General features: G+C 37.4%; 1 protein-coding gene across 5 annotated transcripts in view; it reads right to left on the bottom strand.

Moving 5' to 3' along the window:
- pde2a (phosphodiesterase 2A) overlaps window positions 1–27500 on the bottom strand; it is a 185969-nt gene that overhangs the window by 47338 nt on the left and 111131 nt on the right. For all 5 annotated transcript variants that reach the window (XM_084420110.1, XM_084420112.1, XM_084420114.1 and 2 more), the window contains 2 exons: window positions 14511–14600; window positions 11011–11099 (listed from right to left, as the gene is read on the bottom strand). In XM_084420110.1, the coding sequence (XP_084276236.1) occupies window positions 11011–11099; window positions 14511–14600 (179 nt within the window). The remainder of the gene's footprint in view (window positions 1–11010; window positions 11100–14510; window positions 14601–27500) is intronic.

The following is a 27500-nucleotide window of genomic DNA, read 5'->3' as shown; positions in this document are numbered from 1 at the left end:
ATCAAAACTTCAACATATCAGACATAACTGAACATTACACATTAACAGATGTTTCCCTTTACTCAAAAACACATAAAATCAGTTAATTTTAATATTTACCCTCCATTTCCAAAGCATGCTGGGAACTAACAACGGTGTCTCTACATAAAACCGCATAATTGAACTAATTATCTGAAAATAAATAGCCTTCCTTTTATCAGCTTAATCGGTTCCTCAATTCAAGCCTCAAAACTGTGTGTGTTTCCTTAAAAAATTAGGACATGTAACTCTTAGTTTTATTAGTGAAGTCGTCTATATGTTCTATACAACACTGAACCTCAATTTTCTTCAAGACCCATGATTCATTTTTTACAGTGTATGAATCAGTGAATCAGTGAGTCAGTGAATCAGTGAGTCAGTGAATCAGTGACTCAGTGAATCAGGCCACTGGAACGAACTGACTCACTCGGATGAACAAACTAAAGCACGATGATGTAATGTTCTGTTGGACAAATGAGCTGATTACTGTAGCGCTCCAGTGCTGTCGCAGTGCGCTGGGATTTGATTCTCAACACGACCTCTGCAGGGAATAAAGAAGGAATCAGTAAAAGAGGGGAAGTTTGATCTGTTCCACTTTAAAGGGCTTTAGGAAAGAAAGCAAAGCACAGCTCCACACTGACGGCTTTCCCATCATGCACTGCTTCTTTACAGCCTGAGCTATTCAGCTGCTGAAAACCAATTTGCACCCTGTCTGTGCGTGTGTGTGTGTGTCTGTGTGTGTGTGTGTGTGTGTGTGTGTATGTGTGTGTGTGTATGCGTGTGTGTTTGTGTCTCTCTCTCGTCTCTGGCCTCAACCTGAAGCGTGTGTCGAGAAGGTCCAGAAGTCTGATTACAGGCTGACCACTGCCGGACCCTTTTAAAGAGGTTTTACACTCATTCCGTGTGTGTGTGTGTGTGTGTGTGTGTGTGTGTGTGTTTAGATCTTTGGCAAAGACATCGAGAGATGCTGTTGCTTTTGTTTCGTCTCTCTCTCTCTCTCTCTCTCTCTCTCTCTCTCTCTCTCTCTCTCTCTCTCTCTCACACACACACACACACGGCGTCTGTTTGAAGTCTTATAAAGGTGTGTGAAGTCCCTGACCACATCAAACGAGAGAACAGATCCTGTAAACACGGGGACGGGATTCCTAAAAGATTGAACAAACACACACTTGTGTTTCTCAAGAACATCTTCGTTAAAATCAACATGAAACAACGCTTACTTATGTTACGTGACGTATTAAAAAGGTTAAATTCGTTAACTAAAACTTTTAAAACTATTAAAACTTGTTAATTGGAATAAAAATAAAACAAAAAAATGATAAATATTAGATAAAAAAACGTTACACAAAAATGAACTAAAACTAAATTTGGTTACACTATTTTAAGGTGTCATTGTTACAGTGTAATTATATATTTAAGTGCTGAGTAATAATACTTAACTACATGTACTTACTATAGGGTTAGGGTAGGGTTAGGTTGAGGGTTAGTTACATGTAATTACGTATAATTTACTGTTATTACTATGGTAAGTACATGTAACATATGTAACAAGGACACTGTAAAATAAAGTGTTACCCAAAATTAAAAAAATATCTTTATGAATTTGAATTAAAAAATATATAATATAAATAGAATATAAATATATATATGAAAACCTATACAGATGGTGGACAACCAGAATGAGACTTTTACCGCCGCCGTTCCCGCGGCGGCAAAATTGGGATGTGTATTTGCTGCCTTTTACCGCTGAGTGGCGCTGTAATCACAGACTTTGAAAAGTGTCAGTTTATTCTCTTTATGACGTAATCTGCCGCGGCAGTAATCTGAGCTGAGAGGCCACAGATAAATTCAAGATAAATATTGTGGTTAAACGAATTCAAATTCATTAAATTTAAACAAAGTAGACACGTTAAAATTGTGTGCCCAGTTTTTCTATAATTTAGAAAGGCTATGTCAATAGGTTACTTGTCATTTACTTACATAAAATTAAAACATTTTCAGGACTTGCAGTTACTAACCGATGTTAGTCGGTTTAAGCATTCTTTGTTATATTCAGAATTAAATAGGCTTACATGTTGTTATGATTATCAATTGAATTATTTAATAAATAATCAACCACAATGCCTATTACTGCCGCAGCAAAAATAAACCAGTCGAATTTCAAGTCGTTCGCGAAATGACTAGGCTATACCGGGTGCCGCAAGTGACAGGGCAAAACAGCAGCAACTGCGGCATTTTAAAAGGTAAGTTTCCTATCTGTTTATTTAAAAAAAAATTGAAAAAAAGAAAGAAACATGGCAAGATCTTGTAAAAAAAAAAAAAAAAAAAAAAACTTTTTTCATTATTTGAACAAAAATGAGACTGATTGAATATGTAAAAATATAAACAAACAAAGCAGAGAATAAAACAAACTTTTAGGGAAAAAATATAGGCCTATTATGCTACAACAGAATTGGTTAACATTAACGAAAGCAAAATATGTAAAAATACATTTAAAACAAAATAAAACAAAACAAATTCGTGGCCGAATTCAAATCGGTTCAAATACCGAACAAACAGTAGTAGACCTAGGCTATTCAGACGATAGCTCTGTGGTCAAGGCATTTACAATAGCCTTTCGGAGCTTCAAACGATCTGAGATCGAATCTCAGTGTAGCTGACAGCAGGCACGGCGCCAGGATTTCAGTTTTGGATGGGCCAGACCAATTGTGGGTGGGCCTTAAATTAAAAACGTTATCCAATCACTGTTTAACCTAATAAAAATTACTGACTAATATTATCTGTGCGTATAATATAGATTTTAATAGCTTGATGCTCTTTAAATATTTTGTTGCATTGTAAAAAGTGTCGGTGCATAGGACGGACCTATCCGCGATCGCTCTCCATGGTTCTGACCAAAGAAGAGCGCTTTGTAATCTCCATTACGCATCATACCTGGCGTTGTCTCTTAGTGCGCTATGAAGACTCTTGACTATAACTTAACTAAAGGTATACTACCACTAAAGGTATACCATTGCTAGGCGTCTTCAGGGCTATCATCCAATCTCGAGGCAGAGGCGCTGGCGCCCTCCTAGCAATGGCGCTGGTCGCCGAGAAAGATATGATACATCATGAGATGCGCAAATATGTCTGGAGACATGACATGATGTAAGACATGATTTTGACCACTTCAATGAGTTTTGTTTTGTAGAAAGACTCTTTTTAAAAGATTTTCGTTTTGTATAAATTGTATCTTAATTTTGATCAATGTTTTGTCAACCAATTGCCTGTATTTAAAATAAGAAGAAAATATATAGCAGACAATGTAATAAGGCGCCGCATTGATCACATTGCACGTGAACTGAAGGGCGCCGAAACTCAGCCTATATTTCTCAAATCTGTGAGGCACAAGCTATCTATCTATTATAGAAAGCTTGACATGTCTACTTTTAAACGAAAATATTCAAAACCAAAAGAAATAGGCTCTCTGATTATGAAATCCATATGAAATGTGAATTTCTCTCTGGCGTTCATGGCGAGTCCGCATCGTCAACTTCATCTTTGCAGCGACAAAGAAAACACCAGTTTATTAATAAATAATTAAATGTCTCCTTGCTATTTTAGACATTCATAATCATTACTTTTACCGGTTCTTTGTGGCTAGCTTTAAGCGGTCGGTCGTGCGCTTGAGTGCGGATATTACAAACGCTCATTATCCTGTAGGCTATATAGCTTAAGTAGTATAATTAAAATAATATACAGGGGCGATTTGTCCACGAATGGCTTAAATGAACAGCTACTAGTCGACTAGAATTTTTTTCGAGTCGGAGGCAGCCCTTATTCCACATATTTTCGAACCAGGAAGCAGGCCATTCTGGGTTGAGCGAGCGACCCTGCGGAATGAGCGAGCGGAGCGGAATATTCAGAAATGCGCTCTCCGCTCACGAGCTCTGATCGGAACAAACCCGAACCACTGTCTGCTGAATTTGCGCAGAAACATCAAAATAGACGTAACCAGCTTTTTAAATTTGTTTTTAAAACTAAACATTTAGACTATTTTAGCACAAATTATGAGCTTATTGACGATTTTTTATAGTTCTTGACAAAATTAGAACTTTTTTTTTTTTTAAAGAAAAGTTTTGGGTGGGCCTGTTGAAAAGTGGGTGGGCCTAGGCCCGTCAGGCCCACCCATAACGCCGTGCCTGGCTGACAGTGTTTGTTTTTCCGTTCTTGATGCTTAAATATGCATCTGTTTATTAAAGTCAATCGTCTTGTTTAATTATCAATTGTACATTACAACATAAATTTGCAACATTCCAGTTGTGCCGCTGCAAAGACGACACATCTGATGAAGGAAGACTGTCAGCCGATTGCACCAGAAAATGAAGATGATGAAGCTCGTCTTTAATCTGCTAAATTATTTTTTTTGTGTGTGTGAATCATTCACGAGATTGAGATGACTGACAGTGATACCCGGCCATAGCAACGGAAGACATTTTTCAAAACAGATCGAACAAATCAGAAAAATACTTTCAATACAGTTTTACTTTCAATTAAAAAATAAACAATGAAAATGAAAATGTAAAAGAAAAAGAAAATTAATTAAGTTTGAAAACCCATCGCACATTTCAAGGTATATGAATAAAGTGTCGGGACAGTTTATTTATTTAAACAGGGTTGCATCGATAGAGTTTATTCCCTTTGTGATGCAAAATAAGAAACACAGAATCTTATTCTTGCAACATTTTAAATTTCTATTGTCAAAGAAATTGCAGCTAAATTAAAAAATTAAAACGGTACAAAACGAAAAAAGTTCAAAGCAACATAAATTAAGAACAGGCGTTTTTCTTTGCCTCTCTCGCGCTGGATATTTTTTTTACTAAGTTTGGTCTCCCTCACTGCGCGCGGCGGGTCTTTCTCGAAATTAAGCATTAATAATACAGCTGATAATACTGTATATGTCGCTGTGTGTCATCCACACAAATCACGAAAGAAAAAATCCAAAAAATTTGTTAATTTAATTTGTAGAGGATTTTTTTTTAACTCAAACATTAACACTGAAATAAATGAAACTAAATTATTGTAATTTTTTTGGCACACCACGACGAGTGGCGCTATGCATTGTTCTAAAGCCAGGTTTTATTCTGGCATGTTGAATTAGTGTTGGACAAACGCGGCGGCGCGTTCATTTGAATGAAGAGCGTTTGAGCGAACACACACTGGAACGTTAGGCCATGTCGCAAAGAGTGAATCGTGGCCGAGTGGTTGAACTTACGTTACGGTCATATAGATGACATGGGTTCGAATCCCGAACTAACTTGGACTTCTGATATTTTTATATTAGCCTAACCCACTTACATTTTAAAATGCGGCAATTACTGCTGTTTTGCACAATGTCCCTTTGCGCCACCTGGCGGTCATTTCGGGAACGACTTTGAAATGCGGCTGGTTTATTTTCGCCGCGGTGATTTCGCATTTGTCCACCATCTGTAAATGAAAATGAACTAACTAAACCTGTATTTGAAATGAAATAAATAAATATAAATGCTACATTAAAACTGTGTTGGGTTATGAATGTCACCGTGATTCCCTGATTCCCTCCGGCATGACCGGTGTCTGAAGCACACGTGAAAACACCGTCCGGTGACGTCACTACTGGTGCGACCAGAGAATGAAAGGGCGCCTGTACACATCATCCACTTCCATGCTCATATGGCCAGAAGCTAGTTATTTTACTTTATAAAGTTTTAAATATGGATATTTTTCATACACAAACTCATGGCTTCACTTCAGACGGCCTTTATTAACCCCTCAGAGCCTGTGGATGCACTATATGATGGACAGATGCACTTTTATGATGGACAGATGCACTTTTATGATGGACAGATGCACTTTATGATGGACAGATGCACTTTTATGATGGACAGATGCACTTTTATGATGGACAGATGCACTTTTATGATGGGCAGATGCACTTTTATGATGGACAGATGCACTTTTATGATGGACAGATGCACTTTTATGATGGACAGATGCGCTTTTATGATGGACAGATGCGCTTTTATGATGGACAGATGCACTTTTATGATGGACAGATGCACTTTTATGATGGGCAGATGCACTTTTATGATGGGCAGATGCACTTTTATGATGGACAGATGCACTTTTATGATGGACAGATGCACTTTTATGATGGACAGATGCGCTTTTATGATGGGCAGATGCACTTTTATGATGGGCAGATGCACTTTTATGATGGACAGATGCACTTTTATGATGGACAGATGCACTTTTATGATGGGCAGATGCACTTTTATGATGGGCAGATGCACTTTTATGATGGACAGATGCACTTTTATGATGGACAGATGCACTTTTATGATGGGCAGATGCACTTTTATGATGGACAGATGCACTTTTATGATGGACAGATGCACTTTTATGATGGATAGATGCACTTTTATGATGGACAGATGCACTTTATGATGGACAGATGCACTTTTATGATGGACAGATGCACTTTTATGATGGATAGATGCACTTTTATGATGGATAGATGCACTTTATGATGGACAGATGCACTTTTATGATGGACAGATGCACTTTTATGATGGGCAGATGCACTTTTATGATGGGCAGATGCACTTTTATGATGGACAGATGCACTTTTATGATGGACAGATGCACTTTTATGATGGACAGATGCACTTTTATGATGGATAGATGGACTTTTATGATGGACAGATGCACTTTTATGATGGATAGATGCACTTTTAAGGACTTCAAAACAGAAACAGTCATTCACTGCCATTATAAAGCTTGGAAGAGCCAGGGCACTTTTAATATAACTCAGATTGTATTCATCTGACAGAAGAGTGTCATATACACCTAGGATGACTTCAGAGTAAATCATGGGCTAATTTTCATTTTGGGGTGAACTATCCCTTTAAGGCCAAAGACTGATTGTTTCTCCTTCAGTATCGAATAGAGTTTCATACTGGACAGACCAGTGTGTGTTTAACAATCTGTCATCACGTCTGTCCTCCTGTTCTGCAGTTTTCCAGATTTCCGGAACATTCTTCAGGAGAGAGAGAGACAGAGAGAGAGACCTTGGCTTCTAAAAGCCTTTTAATTTACACCATTACAGAGCTAATATACAAAACACACACACACACACACACACACACACACACACACACACAAATAAATAAAAGAGAGTGAGATTATTTTATTTAATTTAAAATTGCAGCTTTGATCACAGGAATAAATTGCACTTACTATATACCATATATAACTATAAATTCACATAGAAAACATTTTTACACTATAATAATATTTCACTGTTTTTACTATACCGAACTGTAATGTAAGTCATCATCTGTTTATTGCTGGAAGTTATGCGGGAAAATCCGATATCTGGCTTTAGAGACTACATAAGAAAGTACTTTGAAATAGCATGACTGTGAGTAAATGATGAGTTATGAGTGAATTATGCTTTAATATCTGGCAACCATCTCACCTGCCATCAGATTCACCTCTCTGTCCGTCTCTTTCATGTTTCTCTCTCCGGTTTCATGTAAATGTGTGTTTTCTCATGTTAATGGCGGATGAAAGCGGTCGATCATTGTGTTTCTGATAAATGGCTTTACTCTGAACACCTGCACACAACACACATCTAATGGCATTCAAATGCTCACGTCTCTATTATTCTGTGCTTCTCTTTTCTTTCTGTATGATCACACACACACACACACACATGATCAATGAGGGTTAAATGTGTTTTTTCCTCTCTGAATGTTACTGCACACACAATAACTACAATCAAAGGTGTCGCCTTGTTTCAATCGCATTATCATCACATGCATTTCAGTGCCAAGGACATTAAGCCTGTGTGTGAGGTCTGAATAATGAGCAGATATTATAATTAATAAAAGAAATGCCTGAGAGGATACAGAACACATGCAGAGCTTCATTTCTGCACTCTTATCTTCTACTGAGCTCCTTTAAACTCCTTCTGCGGGGATTTAACACACAAACACACACTGAATAATGCAATTCCACACGTGTTCGTCCCTCTTCTCCACACAGATATGCTGAAGCGAGATTATATTCCAGAATATTCGTGGTATTTTCACAGACTCGCTATTTCAGGGTGTTTTGAACCTATAGATTGGATTTCTGAATGACTCACTACTTACAAAACTGTGTACTGTTGAATATTTCGATGTTGAAATTAGCATCCTGATGGATGTAAATGTTGAAAGTAAAACTATACTGTAAATAAATTGGTGTAAGATTGACAAAATTTCGCAAATAATTACAAAGAAACTGAAGTAACACAATTACATTTTGAAGTAGAAGGACTTAAATAGTTGTTTTTTTTAAATACACACTAGAAAAAAACTGGTGTAATAAATTAGGGCTGTCACTAACCATTAATACTTCTGTAATCGAGTAATCGGTTGATTATTTTCACGATTAATTGGATATTTTTCTGATAAAAAATAGACTCAAGTGAACAATAGCCTTTAAAATGACTTAAATACATATATAATAATAAATAAAGTATCAAAAGCAAGTAACCATGTGGTTTTATTGATCAACACTGTTAAAATACATAATGTAATAATGTATTATAACAGATAAAGCGGCCTGTGGTTGTGGTTGTTACAGCAGATCAAATCCTTGTTTATTCAAATGTCACTTAATCTTTCAAATATCTGTCCAGTTCTTTACGATATTAAATGCTGCAGAACATGTACACATGTTAAACTAGATACGGTTTACTTGCGATCAAGAACGATGGTTTATAAACGATTTACGTTACAAATCTGGAGAAATGTTCCCAGATGAACGTTCTAAACCACACAGACATCTTTAGTTCAGCATTACTGTGAACTGAGCCACTCGGAGACGCTGAAGAAACTAAATTATGATTTTTAAATGGCTTTAATATTTCGTGCAGCCATAGAAAACGGTCTAATAATGCGGTTAAGGGATTCTTGTACAGCCCTAGAATAAACACACACGTCAGATGAAGATTACACCGTATCCGTGTCAAACTAGTGTGAAGATCTCGACCTTCCTCATGCATTAGACACATCAAACAGCACATATTTACACAGTGAGCGACTGCAGGATCAAGTAGTGTGTGTGTGTGTGTGTGTGTGTGTGTGTGTGTGTGTGAGAGAGAGTGAGCGACTGCAAGCTCAAGTGTTGAAGACTGACGGATCACACGGATAATCCCGGCGTTTGGATGGGAATCGCTGAGAAGGTCGACGCTCCGCAGGAGTGTGTGTGTGTGTGTGCGTGCGTGTGTGTGTGTGTGTGTGTGTGTGTGTGTGTGTGTGTCGGTCGGTCTCGCTTTATTAAAGCTCCTGCGTGTCATTTCAGCAAGCAGCTCCGAAGGCAACAGCAAAAATAACTTGATTTTTACATTCTCAATAGAAAATGTGATGTTTTCTAAGCAGAACTGTCATGAAATGTCATTGCGTGGCCGTTTCGGTTTAATAAGTTACAGCTCTATATATATATATATATATCTGTATGATGTAATGCTCAGCACTTTCAAACCGGCTGACACTCGGATCTGGTTTCCCCAGGCAACCAGGAATATAACTGTCAATCACTGCAAGCGGCCAATTAATTAGAGAGGGGGAGAAGTGGGCGGATCTCACTTCAGGGGGGGCGGGACTGTAGATTTGATTGACAGCTTGACATCAGAACCATTAGCAGAATGGAAAAGATCCATGGTGAGGTCAGAAAAACAGAAAAGTCATTCGCTATTAATGATACGCGCGAAAGACACGACATGCCATTAAAAATTCCTACTGGCTGCCTCTCGAAGACCAATTTATGGAAGTGCACTCAATTTCCAGAATTATGAGAAAAAAGGAAGTATGCTAAATATAAAATTACAATTGTGAGAAAAAAAGTTGCAATTTTTATTTTTATATTCCGTGGCGGAAACAAGCTTCCATAGGAATTCGAGCACACAAACACAAGAAACTGCTTCGACTTTTACGATGTTACGAGGTACGGGAGCAGAGGTCAGAGGTCAGACGTGATTGACACGTGTCATTATTCAGAGAGAAGAGAGAAAAGGCGAGCGCTCGATTCTGACATTTCTCACACAACAGGAATCAGTGTGTTCATCAGGGGTGAGAGTGAAATCTACCAGAACATCAGAACATCTCTTCATCTGTCTTCAGAAGAACCAGCAAACCATATAACACTGACACTAAACATCCAGTGTCACACACACGCACACACACACACACACACACACACACACACACACACACAAGAGCTGAAACTGACAGTGAACTCGTGTGAAGAACACAAATCATCCTCAAATGCACTTCCAAACTTGCTGTGTATTTTGTACTTACAGATTTTATCCATCTTGTCTATTGTGTTCATAAAAGTGTTATTATAGTATCATTGAGAAACTATCATAATATATATATATTATAAAATATTATATGATTTAAATTATAACATATTTATATATAGTTATATATTATATATAATTATGTATAATTCATAATTATGAGATAAAAAGTCAAAGTTGACGTGTCATAATCTCAAATATCAATTTAGTATTTCATAATTATGACTTTTTTAAATCATAATTTTAACTTTTTCCTCATAATTTCGACTTTTAATCGAAAATAATATTGACTTTTAAAGTAATAATTTAGCTTTTTTCATCTCATAATTATGATTTAGTTTTTATTACTTGAAATAAAAACACTAACTGAATATTTATTTCACTAATAAAATAAACTAATACATAAAAATGTAACTTAAAAAACTAATCAGACATATAAAAAAAAATAAAGTAAAAAATATTAACAAAAACTATATAACTATAATTAGTTTTCTGTAATTCGATGCCATTGTAAAATATAGTACTATAATTGTACATTAAAAATAAAATAAAAATAATAAATAAAGCCGCTAGATTACCACATGCACCCACAGGTGATTAGCAGAAGCCCCACCCCTTACCTGAGCTTCCCCTCCATCGGCACCTCATGGGGCGGATCTTCACATCGCAGCCGAGACTCCGCCTCCAACAGGTACACGAACACACACTCCTGCAAACACACACACACACACACACACACAGAGACAAGAGCCACTTAAGTCATTACAGTCCCGATCCCTCATAATGCTGTTCACACACGCCTGGATTATCTGTATTCATAAACACATCTGGATAATCTGCATTCATAAACATGTCTGGAATATCTGCAGTCATAAACACATCTGGATAATCTGCATTCATAAACACATCTGGAATATCTGCATTCATAAACACGTCTGGAATATCTGCATTCATAAACACATCTGGATAATCTGCATTCATAAACACATCTGGATAATCTGCATTCATAAACACATCTGGAATATCTGCATTCATAAACACGTCTGGAATATCTGCATTCATAAACACATCTGGATAATCTGCATTCATAAACACATCTGGATAATCTGCATTCATAAACATGTCTGGAATATCTGCATTCATAAACATGTCTGGAATATCTGCAGTCATAAACACATCTGGATAATCTGCATTCATAAACACGTCTGGAATATCTGCATTCATAAACACATCTGGATAATCTGCATTCATAAACACATCTGGATTATCAGCATTCATAAACATGTCTGGAATATCTGCATTCATAAACACGTCTGGAATATCTGCATTCATAAACACATCTGGATAATCTGCATTCATAAACATGTCTGGAATATCTGCATTCATAAACACATCTGGATTATCTTCATAAACACATCTGGAATATCTGCATTCATAAACACATCTGGATAATCTGCATTCATAAACATGTCTGGAATATCTGCATTCATAAACACATCTGGATTATCTTCATAAACACATCTGGAATATCTGCATTCATAAACACATCTGGATAATCTGCATTCATAAACATGTCTGGAATATCTGCATTCATAAACATGTCTGGAATATCTGCATTCATAAACATGTCTGGAATATCTGCATTCATAAACATGTCTGGAATATCTGCATTCATAAACACATCTGGATTATCTGCATTCATAAACATGTCTGGAATATCTGCATTCATAAACATGTCTGGAATATCTGCATTCATAAACATGTCTGGAATATCTGCATTCATAAACACATCTGGATTATCTGCATTCATAAGTCTTAACTGTTAAAAAAAGAAAAAAAAGTTGCTGCCTTAAATTTTTAAGTACAAACAACTTGGATGTTTAAGTCATTAAAAATGTGAAATTATGACATATTAAATCATAATTGTGAGATACAAATTTGAAATGATGTCACTGTCATAACTATGGCAAAAAGCCAAAATTAAGAGAAAAGGTCAAAATTATGACTTCAAATTCATAATTATAAGATAAAAACTCCTAATTTCGACTTTTTAAATCATAATTTAAATTTAGAATGTCATTCAACTTCATAAGTGTGACTTTTAATGTCATAAATCAATTTCATGAGTTCTCATCTACATATAATAGTACAATAAGTTTATGCGTATTTGGCGTGCTGTCCGGGGAGAGGGCTCCGAGCTCGGAGTTAGGCCCGAACCCAGAGTACTCCCCCCAGTTGGTAAGTGTAGATGGAACTGGAAGTGAGGAGATGGGGTGGAGGAGGGATGCTGACAAACTTTCAATGAACAGAGATAGGTCTGCTGTGAATTTATACTCTGTCATTGAGTTGATTACTGATTAATCTCCAGCTGTGCATAATTTGGTTAATTATCTGAACCTGCTCCTCCCGAACTTTGTTAATAAAACATCATTTAGTATTTCATAATTTAAAATTTTTACGTCATGATTTCCACTTTTGTTATAATTTCGACTTTGTATGGCATAATTATGACTTTTAATGTCATGATTGGAATTTTTATCTCATAATTATGATTTAGTCTCATAATTTCGACTTTTTATGTCTTACCAGAGCATGATTGTATTTTTGCATGTAGCAGAAATGGGCTTCCATAAGTGTGAAACAATATTGCAGAATGAAATGAGTGTGAGTGTGTGTGTGTGAGTGTGTGTGTGTGTGTGTGTGTGTGTGTGTTTGAGAGAGAGAGATAGAGAGAAATGGTGTCATCTGTTTGAAGTGTCCTTGAGTGTGAGTATCGCTGTTGGAAAATAATCAATAAAAGAAACAGCACTCAGGTATGACTGCGTCAGTGTGTGTGTGTGTGTGTGTGTGTGTGTGTGTGTGTGTTTTCTCAGCACTCCCAGCAAAAGCACTCCTGAGAGTGCTGCAAATGCAACATCAATAAACCCTACAGGAGAATCTATTTTCTCTCAGAAGACACTCAGAATGCTGATGAAGATCAGAGCCCAAACTGCTGCTGAATCTGAATGAGTTTTGACCCTCCTGTCTCACCGTACACACACACTGAACATCTACACACACACCGTACACACACTGAACATCTACACACACACCGTACACACACCGAACATCTGAATCTGATCTGATGATTTCTTTACTGTCAGTCAGATACTGTCAGTGATCATGTGCTCTGCTCGTGTTTATAAATCAATCCTGTATGAACGAGGTTTAAACGATTAAACCGTCACATGACTGTAAAAAACACAATTTCAACACTTTACAGTTTCAATACAGTTTTCTTTACTTAAAAAACACTATTAATAAAGGCTGATGTTTAATGTATTTGAGGACCGGAGAAGAGCGTCTTACACAACAGTTCTTCAGATGCTGCATGTGTGTGTGTGTGTGTGTACGTACGTGTGTGTGTGTGTGAGTGTGTGCGAGTGTGTGCGTGTGTGTGTGTGTGTGTGTGTGTGTGTGTGTGTGTGAGTGAGAGAAAGAGAGTGTGTGCGTATGTGTGTGCGTGCGTGTGTGAGTGTGTGTGTGCATGTGTGTGTGTGTGTGTGTGTGTGTGTGTGCGTGTGTGTGTGTAGGTGTGTGTGTGAGTGTGTGTGTGCATGTGCGAGTGTGTGCGTGTGTGTGCGTGTGTGAGTGTGTGCGTGTGCGAGTGCGTGATTGTGTGTGTGTGTGCGTGTGTGCGTGTGTGTGTGTGTGCGTGTGTGTGTGTGTGTGTGTGTGCGTGTGTGAGCGTGTGCGTGTGTGAGTGTGCGTGTGCGAGTGTGTGCGTGTGTGAGTGTGTGCGTGTGCGAGTGCGTGATTGTGTGTGTGTGTGTGCGTGTGTGTGTGTGTGTGTGTGCGTGTGTGAGCGTGTGTGAGTGTGCGTGTGTGAGTGTGCGTGTGCGAGTGTGTGCGTGTGTGTGCATGTGTGTGCGTGTGTGTGCGTGTGTGAGTGTGTGCGTGTGCGTGATTGTGTGTGTGTGTGCGTGTGTGTGTGTGTGTGCGCGTGTGTGAGCGTGTGTGCGTGTGTGTGTGCGTGTGTGAGTGTGCGTGTGCGAGTGTGCGTGTGCGAGTGTGTGCGTGTGCGAGTGTGTGTGTGTGGGTATGTGTGTGTGTGTGTGCGTATGTGTGTGTGTTACCGCACCACGTTTGGCAGGACGACTCTGAGCACATCTTTGATGGTTGTCTGAAGGCTGCTGACATCAACAATGGAGGCCAACTGCAGCAATGCATCCTGGGAAAATAAAACACAGACACGCAGATAAATAAATCGTTTATACCGTCTGCAGTGCATTTGAAAGGTCAAAGGTTAATGAATCCTCTGGAAATATAGCTATGATGAGTTTAACCCCGAGCCTCTGGAAATGTCACACCATTAAGGAAATTAATGTTGTCGTTCTCCACTCCCTCGTTTCCCGCTTTCTCACTTTGATGGTTCTGGAGCTCATCTTTCTATGAAGCCGATAGGGGGTTTGACCTTTGACCTCCAGCACACTGACCTCGTCAGCACGGCTCATTAGCGCATCGACTTAACCCGAGAAATCCATGAAGAGAAGAGCCATTAACCAGTGACGAGAGCGAGACACAGAAGCAGAAACGCTTTTAGCAAATTAGCAATGAACACATTGAGGGATTCAGTGCCAGGAACTAACAAACTTAAATTAACAACTTTACATTCATATGGACATTACTGTAACTTTTCATGTAACACAATATTTTCCACAAAAAACAAACACTCACGAACAGACTCGAACGAACAGACTCAAACGAACTGACTCAAACGAACAGACTCAAACGAACAGACCCAAACGAACTGACTCAAACGAACAGACTCAAACGAACAGACTCAAACCAACAGACTCAAATGAACTGACCCAAATGAACTGACTCAAACGAACAGACTCACAGATTCATTTAAATTTCACTCTAAAATAGTGGTTCTCAACGGGGGGCGTTCATGTGTTAATGGTTACACGCACACACTAACTGTTCACACAGTTCACAAGTTTAAATATGTAACACAAATTTTTGTTCATTTACTTTTATTCATTTTAAGCATTTAGTAATTTAGTTGTAATAAACACTTTAAGTGGGCTATTTAAAAAGTGTTAGGACTATGTTTTTGTTAAATTATGTTGTAAAACACATGCGCAGAGTGTGATATCATATTGTGTGTGCACACGCATCTATGGTGTGCGTGAAAGAATACGTCAGCAGCGCTAAAAAAACACAAAAAAAACATTGGTCCGCAGCCGCTCTACTCCTGACCGCACGTCCACCGTCAGTGTTGTAGGCACTAGGCAGATTTTTTGTGTTCATTTCTATTGCATTACGATTGAAAGCCGTATCAATAATGTCACAAATATGATGTGCAGTCAAGTTCGGGTGTGTGTTTGCTGTGAGTGTTCTCACCGCGCGCGCTTGTTGTGATTCGCAGAGTTTTGACGAGTTGTATTTTGAAGACTTGATATTATTTCTTATTCAAAAGAATGCCTAACATTCTAAAATCTTCCAGTTTAAAGTGACATGTAGCCTATCATTACTTTTGCAACGACTCTATTATTTTTCCAGTCATAGACCAGCGCTCGAGCACTGACTAGAATCAGCATTCACGAGCTCAAAAATGCGTTTGGCGCTGACAACAATCCAGCGCTGACTAGAATCACGCAGAGAAGGAATGGAAAGTTGACAAGCCATTGAAAAGTATTGACTTAAGAAACACTTAGATTTTTTCAAATATTTTCAATAAATCATGTTCCCATTCACTCTGGCGACGAATTTTTAAATTAATTAAACTATATTCTATTTAGAAGGTAAAACTTTTACATTTTTAGGCATTAACTAATTACAATCCCTAATGCCAAAATGTTTTCTTGTTAACTGAGTAATTTACTGGTCAGGCATTATTGTTAACTCGCAAGACAGTAAGGAGAAAATGACAATTTGATGGATAATTTAAATATATTTCTGCAATCACATTTTGGTAATGTATTCATTCCGCCATCACATCTGAGCACGAAACGCTGCTTGGGTAGCTACAAGATAAAAATAATTAATAATACACCAAGGTATTTTAGGCCTACAATTCTAACATAATTTTTCATGAAAAATCATGATTGTATTTTTTTTTTTTTTTTGAAAGTAAGGTTAATGTAAGCAGCTTCTTGCAATACTCTCCTAAATGCGTAATAAAACCTAAGTGCAAACATTACCGCTTTAATGACCGTCCTTTATTTTTCAGTGCATTTGTTTTACAATATATGGGATTAATTTTATAACTATTATTATGTAGTAGTGTAATGTAGACACAACTAAAAGAGGTTTGAATTTTTTCTTTGTTTAATTTGCACACTGAATATGGGTTGGCACTTTTAATTTTGAACTCTCAAAGTGCACCAGATTTATTGAATTTAACATTAAAATGCACAAAATTTTCTTACGGGGGAGCATGCCCCCGATCCCCCTAGAAGGCCCGAGGTCCACTCACCACAGATCTACCAAAATCCTGTGAGAAACACTGGTATTGCTTTGCCAGTGCAGTTTATAGTTGTTGCCGATTTTTGCCAACATCTAAAAATATATATATTGCTCATCGTTAGTTGATGTTAACCAATGAAACCTTATTGCAAAGTGTCACCAAAAAAGTATAATGATAATACAGACAAAACAACAACAAAAAACACACAAACAAATGACTAAAACAAACTAAAATTCTACAAACAGAAAATAGGGAAAAAATCTTATTAAAAATATTAAAACCTATAATATATCAATGACACTAAAATATGACTGGCTTTAAAGCAGAAACTTCAAACTCATCTCTCCATCTCTGAACTGATGAAAGGAAAACTGCACTCAACCAATTAGTGTGAGTGTATGTGCGTGTGTACGTGTGTGTGTGTGTGTGTGTGTGTGTGTGTGTGTGTGTGTGTGTGTGTGTGTGTGTGTGTGTGTGTGTGTGTGTGTGTGTGTGTGTGTGAGTATGTGTGTGTGTGTGTGTTGGCTTTACTACAGCTGGCTTTTATAGATAATTGCAAATAATTATCACCAATTATGTTCAGATCATTCCAAAAAAAGAGAGGGAGAAAAAAAGAAAATGAGTTTCAACATCAAAATCTCAATTAATAGGATTCAAAAATATGTTTGGAAGAAGAGATGAAGAAGCTCTCTGTCTCACTCTGTCTCTCTCTCTCACACACACACACACACACACACACACACACACACACTCGAGTTGAAGCAGAGATGCTTCCCTGCAGTTTCTCTCTCTTGTTGGATCATCATTTACGGAAGCAGAGATCAATCCCACAGCGCTGATCCCACTTTCAATTCTCTGAAGAGGGAAACGCAGAGAGCATTGAACACACACACACACACACACACACACACACACACACACACACACACACACACACACACACACACACTCCAGGCAGTTCACATTTGTGTTCATATGTCAGCTGGTATACAGACAACTAGTCTCAGAGTTCTCATGAACTCCACAAAACATCAGATTCTTCTCTCACGGACAAATTTGAGTGTGTGTGTGTGTGTGTGTGTGTGTGTGTGTGTGTGTGTGTGTGTGTGTGTGTGTGTGTTTATACTCACACATACTCTGATCATGAACATTGCAAACACCAGCACACACTTATCATCAGCGATGAAAATTCCACACGCACACACACACACACACACACACACACACACACACACACACACACACACACACACACACACACACACACACGCGCACGCGCGCGCACACACACACACACACACACACACGCACACACACACATTTACCTTGTTTATCAAAATGATGCCTAACATAATAACAAGAAATAAAATAAATAAAACAATTTTTATATATTTTTATGTCAGTTAACGTTTAATTTATTTAAAGTAACAAAAATATTTGTATGGTTTTAGTTTTAGTTTCAGTTAAATAACCCAGATGACGGCTTTACTACAGACTGTTTTTTATAGATGATTACAAATAATTATCTGCAATTATCTTCAAAACATTCCAAAGAACGAAAATGGGTTTCAATTTAACATCAAAATCTTAATTATAGAACGAGGTGAAGAAATTTTCAGATGCAGGTGCAACTCTTCCTCTCTCAACAGATCCATCTCTCTCTCTCTGTCTCTCTCTCTCTCTCTCTCTCCCTCTCTCTCCCTCTCTCTCTCTCTATCTCTCTCTCTCTCTCTCTCTCTCTCCCTCTCTCTCTCTCTCTCTCCCTCTCTCTCCCTCTCTCTCTCTCTGTCTCTCTGTCTCTCTCTCTCTCTCTCTCCCCGTCTCTCTCTCTCTCTCTCTCACTGTCTCTCTCTCTCTCTCTCTGTCTCCCTCTCTCAGTCTCCCTCTCTCTCTCTCTCTCTCTCTCTCTCTCTCTCTCTCCCTCTCAGTCTGCCTCTCTCCCCGTCTCTCTCTGTCTCTCTCTCGCTCTCTCTCTCTCAATTCAATTCAGAAAGCATTATTGGCATGACAAAAAGATACATTTTGCATTGCCAAAGCATTAAAACAACATAGAAAATTATTTAGAAACATGAACATTTAGTGAAGTCTATGTACAGAAAATAATAATAATAAAACTAAATAAAAAAGACAATATTATATATATATATATATATATATATATATATATGGCTAGATATTGCAAAAACAAATAAAATAAAAATAACAAAATATTAATAATAAAATAAAATAAATAGGGAATAATAATAAATGAAAAAAGATTATAATACAGAAATCATGTAACAACTGAACTTAGAAATTGAACATTATATACCTCTCTCTCTCTCTCTCTCTCTCTCTCTCTCTCTCTCTCTCTCTCTCTCTCTCACACACACACACACACACACACACACACACACACACACACACACACACACACTCAAAGATGAAGACTATTTACACTAATGCTGCTGTAGGAAGTTTTGCTGAGCATACGTTGCATTGTGAATCTGCACTCATTTTTGTAATCCAGCATTCTGAAATGCAACCGCGCGTGAAATGGAGCTTGTGTAGCTGTAACCGTCGTGTTCATGTTCTTGAGGCAAGACACTACAGTTTTTTCATGCACTCGTACATTTTGAGATTTTAGGCTATTTGGCTTTTTCTATAAAGTGTTGTTTCAGACTTATGGAAAGAAAACATCCAAAATACACTTTTTATTGCACTTTATCTGTTTGCGTCTGTAGAATTTCATTACAATACATATCTTTAAAAGCTGTGTTCAATCAATCAACATTTATTTGTTAAGCACATTTAAAAACAACACAAGTTGGCCAAAGTGCTGTACATGTCTAAAAATGACTCAATAAACACTCAACAAACATTACTCAACACAAAACAATGGCTCAATATACAACACTGATCAGTATCCTACAACCTCGGGGCAACTGTAGGCCACAGCGTAGAGGTGTGTTTTCAGCACAGATTTAAAACAGTCACAGGATCTGATATGCAGTGGAAGACTATTCCAAAGAAAGGCTGCCACAGAAAGTGCACGATCTCCTTTGGTTTTCAACCGTGATTTGGGAACATGTAAGAGCAAACTCTGGGATGATCTTAGGGGTCGAGCGGAATAATGATGCTGTAACAGATGGGCTATATACTCCGGAGCAAGACCATGCAAACCTTTAAAATCCATGGTCAAAACTTTATATTGGACTCTAAAATCCACAGGAAGCCAGTGTGAGGAGGCCAGCACCGGAGAAACTCTAGACCATTTCCCTGTGCCTGACAGTCTGGCTGCTGCATTTACACCATAGCAACTTTCTAGACAATCCCAAATATAACAAGTTGCAATAATCCAATCTGGATGAAATAAAAGCATGAATGACAGTTTCCATGTCCTTAAAAGACAGAATTCTCTTCAAATTTGGCGAGATGCTCCGCAATTGATAGCAACTTCTTTTAACCACGGCATTGACTTGTTTGTCAAATTTCAGCTCTGAATCAAAAATTACACCACGGTTCCTCGCTTGGGTGATGACATTAGTGGCTAAGGGGTGTAAAGAAAGCTGTTTGGCTAACTTAGGTGGACGAAAAATCAGCACTTCCGTTTTTGACTCATTGAGCGGCAGAAAATTAGCAGCCAACCATGCCCTTATTTCGTCCAAACACTCAAACATAGTTGTAATGTTGGAGTCGTCATTACATCTCATGGGCACATAGCTGGATATCATCAGCATAACAATGGTAAGACACATTATATTTTTGGCAGAGTAATCCCAGAGGGAGCATATATAGGGAAAATAAAACAGGACCAAGACATGAGTCTTGAGGAACCCCTGAGGAAATAGGCTGAGAAGACGAAATACAGCTTCCAAACTCCACTGCAAAAGATCTTCCATGGAAATACGAGAACCACTTAAAAGCAAGCCCCCTAATCCCACCCCACTCCTTCAAACGGTCAAGAAGGACTCCATGATCCACAGTGTCAAAAGCCACGCTAAGGTCAAGAAGCACTAAAACCGCACGGTTCCCAGAGTCTACAGACAGCAATAGATCATTAGTCACTTTGAGAAGGGCAGTTTCAGTGCTGTGTTGAGACCTCAAACCGGACTGAAATATATCAAATATTTTGTTTTCATTTAAAAAAGCTGAGAGTTGATTAAGATCAACCTTCTCCAATCACTTAGCCAGAAAGGGCAGTTTAGAAATTGGTCGGCAATTATTTAATGCTGATGGGTCTAAACTGGTTTTGTTTTGTTTTTTCAAAAGAGGCTGCACCAAAGCATGCTTAAAATAAGATCATGGGACCACACCTTCTACGAGGCTCTGATTCACTATATAGACATGATCGTAGACCCCACCTCATCCCAGACCTGAATTAACAAACGTTAATTAAGATAACATCAAGCGAACAATAAGATGGCTTAAAAATTTGAATAACTTCTAGCAGATTAGATGTTCTCAAAAATGAGTTTTGTCCTCCACTTCAGCAGCACTTATATACACCAAAACTTACAGCTTTATTCATATCGATATTCTGAAGGATTTTACTGAGGGGTTTGGTCATAACATCATTCACCTTATTTTTATAACATTTTATTCCTAAAAACATGGTGAAATGTATTTTTTTCTGTCTATTGACAGTGTTTTCAGATTTTTAGAGTGATAAAAAGAGATATCCAAAATCCCCTCAGTAAAAAACTTTATCTCTAATTTGTCAACAAAATAAAACAAGAATTTTGAACTTGACTTTATCCAATGTTCAGATTTATCTTCAGGAAACATATGCAAATTAGTGCATATTTAGTTAGATAATGCCTCATTTGCATTTTTTGAACAAAACAATTTAAGAAAACATTCCGTAAAACTTAATGGTATCAATAATCTGGAAAAATATGGTGATATCTATACGTTTTTTACCCTATTCATCTGTGCTGTCTTGCATTGAGTGCGTATCCTAAAAGCGTATCCTAAAAAAGAAGAGTCTTTATTAAAGGTACTTGAGTGTTTGTACTTAAATATCCTCTAGAATAAAACCCCTCATGTCTGTTTAATCCAGCATCTGGGGGTCTAAATAACTTTTCTCTCCTCCAGAATCAGGATAAATCTCACGGCAGCAGAGCATGATGGGAGTTTAAGACGACACTGATCTCAGTGTGTGGTCTCAGAGCTTTATTACCCACAAGTCCTCTGGGACCGAGGTCAAGTTGAGTTATTTTACCATTTCAAATTAACCAAAAGAATAAAACCAGAGGGACAATGAGACCTTTAACATTTAAATACTGCAGTGCTTCATAAATCCTGACGCTTAAAATATCAGCTAGAGAGACAGAGAGAAGTCCAACACTTCACTAGAAACATGTCAATATAATGCAAGTGTCCATGATGTGTTCAAATGCTTTATTATATATTTATTATACATAGTTGTATAGTCTATATATTATATTATAAATAGAATATTAGAGTATTTGAATATATATCTTTATATTACAATACTTCATATATTATTTATAGTTTCACCTTTAAACCAAATTTGATATGCAATGTGAAATAAAACAGAAGGTCCTGGATGCAATATATCAGAGAATTAATATCTTTATAATGCAATTTCTAAGAAAGAAAAATAAATTTTTACTACACCTGTTTGAATTGCTCATCGTGCATAATGGGAATTAATAAATTATGAAACTGAATCCCAATTTCCACATACATGATAAAATGTATGTCCATTACATTAGCATATATATTACGCTCATGCATCAAACTGTGAATATTTCTGCCTGAACTACAAAACACAATGAGTTACCGTTCAAACGTTTCTAATTAACTTTAAAAACAGAAAGAGAATTTTCACTCGTGTAGATTCTGATGAGATGATGTTTGTGAACCGGTTCGAGCTTGTCTGATTGGTCTGATTAATTTGAGCATATTAAACATGCCGTGACTCACGGATGATAAATGAACGCGAGCAGTGAATCAGAGCGATGGAAGATGAAGGTCACCGTCAGGATTCACCGTCAGTCTCTGGGATCATTAGAAACGCTGTGAGTTTCGTCAAAGGTTTTCACTTCTTATTTTTCTATTTCTGAAGCACAACATGAGAGATGTGAGAAACATCGGCTCTCGTTCTTTCTGCTTTGCTGGTCTCATTTTTAACTCTCTTTCTTAGCGAGCACTTTGTCAATGAGACGTTATTAAAACATGATTCACACTGAATTTAATATGAAACTCATAAGATACTGAAAGCCTGAGGGTCCCATAAACATCCCATTGTATCTGCATCTGTCATCAGGCTGCAAAAAGACATAATAATTGAATTTCAAATGAATGCTTTTATTAGACAATACAATTATTTATAGACAATTATTATTATTATTCTACATATGCTAAATAGCAAATGAAATGTATAAATAAATATTAAATAAAACGTACAATTTTAAAGGTAAAAATGTACAAACAAAATGTAAAAAAAAAAGTTTACATATTATATTATATGTAATTTATAAATACATTTTAAATAAGTAGTACCATTTTTGTTTCTTTCGTTTCAATCTTGAATTTTTTTTTATAATTGTTTTTTTTTTTGTGCTAATTGTACAACACAGAACAGGGAAAAACCTACAACATAACACAAAACCATTAGTAGTACAATACTGAAACTAAAAATGAATATACAAACTAATATCAAATGTATAATAACAATTTTAAATAAATATTAAATAGATAGTAAATATTAAATATAAAAATGAATATACAACCAACATTTTTTTTGATTAAATACTATTTCTAGTGATTAGCAGCAACAGTTCAGGTTAGTTAGTTAATATCTTATAGCTACTTGAATAATGACCAGTGTTATTGTAGTATAACTGAGATACTATTATAGCGTTTATTAATATTTTGAGTTATTTTGTATTTTTATAATATCAATTTTTTACTAATTTTGTTTGTCATTTTTATTCAAATATTTTAATGTTTATATAGTATTTATTCATTTTAATTTGAGTTATTTTAGTACATCAAGTGAAACTAAATGAAATTGAGAAAACATGTATGCAACTCGGTGAAAAAAAACAAACTTTTTTTTATTTTATTTTATTGTACTTAGCAAGTACAACTTTTAGTTGTATTTAACTATAATAACCCTAATAATGACACATAGTGTAATGACATCTGAAGGAAACTCCTGACTTAGTAACACACAAACATGTTAAGTATACACAATAGGACTGTTTTCTCAAGCATTTCCATCTACACTAGTGTAATGGTTCTGGCTTTAACAGCAAAATTTCACCAAGCTAAAAAAAATAAAAAATAAAAAATAAAAAAAACCTAGAATACATTATTTCCACAAGACTCAAGTGGCCATTTAGTTGAAGCAGGTCAGAAAACAAAGCTGATCTGAGAACAGCGCTCACAATTAAAGGGCGTAGGGTTGCCAGATTCCCTGCTGCAGAAAATCCTTCATAAGAGGAGGATTAACAGTGTTTGCGGAGAGAGAGTGAGGGGGAGTCCGGCAGAGGAGGAGAGAAATAAAGGATGAAATGGACAACAAGATGAAAGGGTGGAAGAGGGAATTGCAAGACACATGCAAATAAAGCAGTGAGTGGACGATTACGACCGCTGAGATGATGAAAACCAGCAAAGCTGTTTAACATTTGTCTTGCACTTGATGTGCAATGCAGGAGAGTAAATATGAGGATATCAGTGCCATAGGTGTGTGTGTGTGTGTGTGTGTGTGTGTGTGTGTGTGTGTGTGTGTGTGTGTGTGTGTGTGTGTGTGTGTGTGTGTGTGTGTGGTCCATTATTAAGTCCAGGTGGGTTCATTAACCTTTTTTAACTCATTTACATAACAGAAATGTCAAGGAAAAGACAAAACAACCACAGACAATCACATAACACCTGTGACCACACATAGGACAGTCTGTATTTTCCCTTTATCCTGTAAAATGACCAAACAAAATGACAAGAACATGGAAATGTGCTTGTGTGTAATTGCTCAGAGAAAACACAAAGTGCTTTTCATCAGAATCATATTTCACGTCTATAATCTGTGACTTACAGCTGCTCCAATCATGTGCAACATTTCTCATAAAACACCTGACAACAGCATGTATTTTTATACTCTAACGAACAGAGAAGAATGAGAGAGATAGACAGAGAGAGAGAGAGAGCGTGCTAATCACAGTTTCTTGTGCCTACACAACCCACACACTCAGATGAGTATAATACACACACAAGCACACAGCAAACAAGCCTCGTTTACATGCATGGTACATATTCAAATTTTCATTTTGCAACTGCAAGAGCTTGAGTTTAGTTGTTTAAGAGTTGTTTATTATATTTTAAAAAAAAAGATATATATATATATATATATATATATAATATAATAATATGATGAAAACAATCACTAACTTGACACATATGTTCAGAGTCTGTGATTTTCTCACTTGTTTTATACATCAGCATTTATTCTGTTCTAACGGTGTAGTTTGACTCACGTTGGTGTTTGTAAGTTGATCCCTGTGGCCAGTCGTTGTTCAAAGGTTCTGGATGTTATTCCAACAGCACTGCCTCCCCAGTCGCCATAGAAACACTGGAGACACATGCACTGTAGAATACAGCCAGACCAAAATACAGCCGCACAACAGACATCATTCTTGTACAGCCAGACTACTAACCTGATAAACTACAGTCACACTACTGATGTCATTCACTTACAGCCGGACTACTGACATGGTAAACTACAGTCACACTACTGACATGATAAACTACAGTCGCACTACTGACATTATAAACTACAGTCGCACTACTGACATGATAAACAGTCGCACTACTGATGTCATTCACTTACATCCTGACTACTGACATGATAAATTACAGTCGCACTACTGACATGATAAACAGTCGCACTACTGAGAGATGCGCGGTTGGCGGTTACAGCCGCGGATTGGGCGGATGACATGACGAAAAATAATATTTTAATTAAATTTGGGCGGGTGGCGGGCGGTTGAACCAATCAAATGAAAAATATATGTATACACAAATCAACGGATGGCGGGCGGGTGCGGTTTTGAAAATTGGTCAAAAACGTTGGTGCGGCAGGATGGCGGATGGATGATGATTTTTATGATGCAGTTGCGGATTAAATAATAGCCCATCCGTGCATCTCTAATCCTGACTACTGACATGATAAATTACAGTCGCACTACAGACGTCATTCACGTACAGCCTGACTGCTGACATGATAAATTACAGTCGCACTACAGACGTCATTCACTTACAGCCTGACTACTGACATGATAAACTACAGTCACACTACTGAAATGATAAACTAGTCACACTACTGATGTCATTTACTTACATCCTGACTACTGATATGATAAATTACAGTCGCACTACAGACGTCATTCACGTACAGCCTGATTACTGACATGATAAACTACAGTCGCACTACTGACGCCATTCACTTACAGCCTGACTACTGACATGATAAACTACAGTCGCACTACTGATGTCATTCACTTACATCCTGACTACTGACATGATAAATTACAGTCGCACTACTGACGTCATTCACGTACAGCCTGACTACTGACATGATAAATTACAGTCGCACTACTGACGTCATTCACTTACAGCCTGACTACTGACATGATAAATTACAGTCGCACTACAGACATCATTCACGTACAGCCTGACTACTGACATGATAAATTACAGTCGCACTACTGACGTCATTCACTTACAGCCTGACTACTGACATGATAAACTACAGTCGCACTACAGACGTCATTCACATACAGCCTGACTACTGACATGATAAACTACAGTCGCACTACTGACGTCATTCACTTACAGCCTGACTACTGACATGAAAACTACAGTCGCACTACTGACATGATAAACTACAGTCACACTACTGATGTCATTCACTTACAGCCTGACTACTGACATGATAAATTACAGTCACATTACAGACGTTGTTCACGTACAGCCTGACTACTGACATGATCAACTACAGTCGCACTACTGACGTCATTCACTTACAGCCTGACTACTGACATGATAAACTACAGCCGCACAACAAACATCCTTCACATACAGCCTGACTACTAACCTGATAAACTACAGTTGCACTACAGACGTCATTCACGTACAGCCTGACTACTGACATGATAAACTACAGTCACACTACTGACATCATTCACTTACAGCCTGACTACTGACATGATAAATTACAGTCGCACTACAGACGTCCTTCACGTACAGCCTGACTACTGACATGATAAACTAGTCGCACTACAGATGTCATTCACGTACAGCCTGACTACTGACATGATCAACTACAGTCGCACTATTGACGTCATTCACTTACAGCCTGACTACTGACATGATAAACTACAGCCGCACAACAAACGTCATTCACGTACAGCCTGACTACTGACATGATAAACTACAGTCGCACTACTGACGTCATCCACGTACAGCCTGACTACTGACATGATCAACTACAGTCGCACTACAGACGTCATTCACGTATAGCCTGACTACTGACATGATCAATTACAGTCGCACTATTGACGTCATTCACTTACAGCCTGACTACTGACATGATAAACTACAGCCGCACAACAAACGTCATTCACGTACAGCCTGACTACTGACATGATA

Source organism: Rutilus rutilus, assembly GCF_951802725.1.
Source record: "Rutilus rutilus genome assembly, chromosome: 9".
NCBI classification, from domain to species: Eukaryota; Metazoa; Chordata; class Actinopteri; order Cypriniformes; family Leuciscidae; genus Rutilus; species Rutilus rutilus.
The sequence above is the reverse complement of the archived record's forward strand: the minus strand, read 5'-3'. Positions and strand labels throughout refer to the sequence as shown.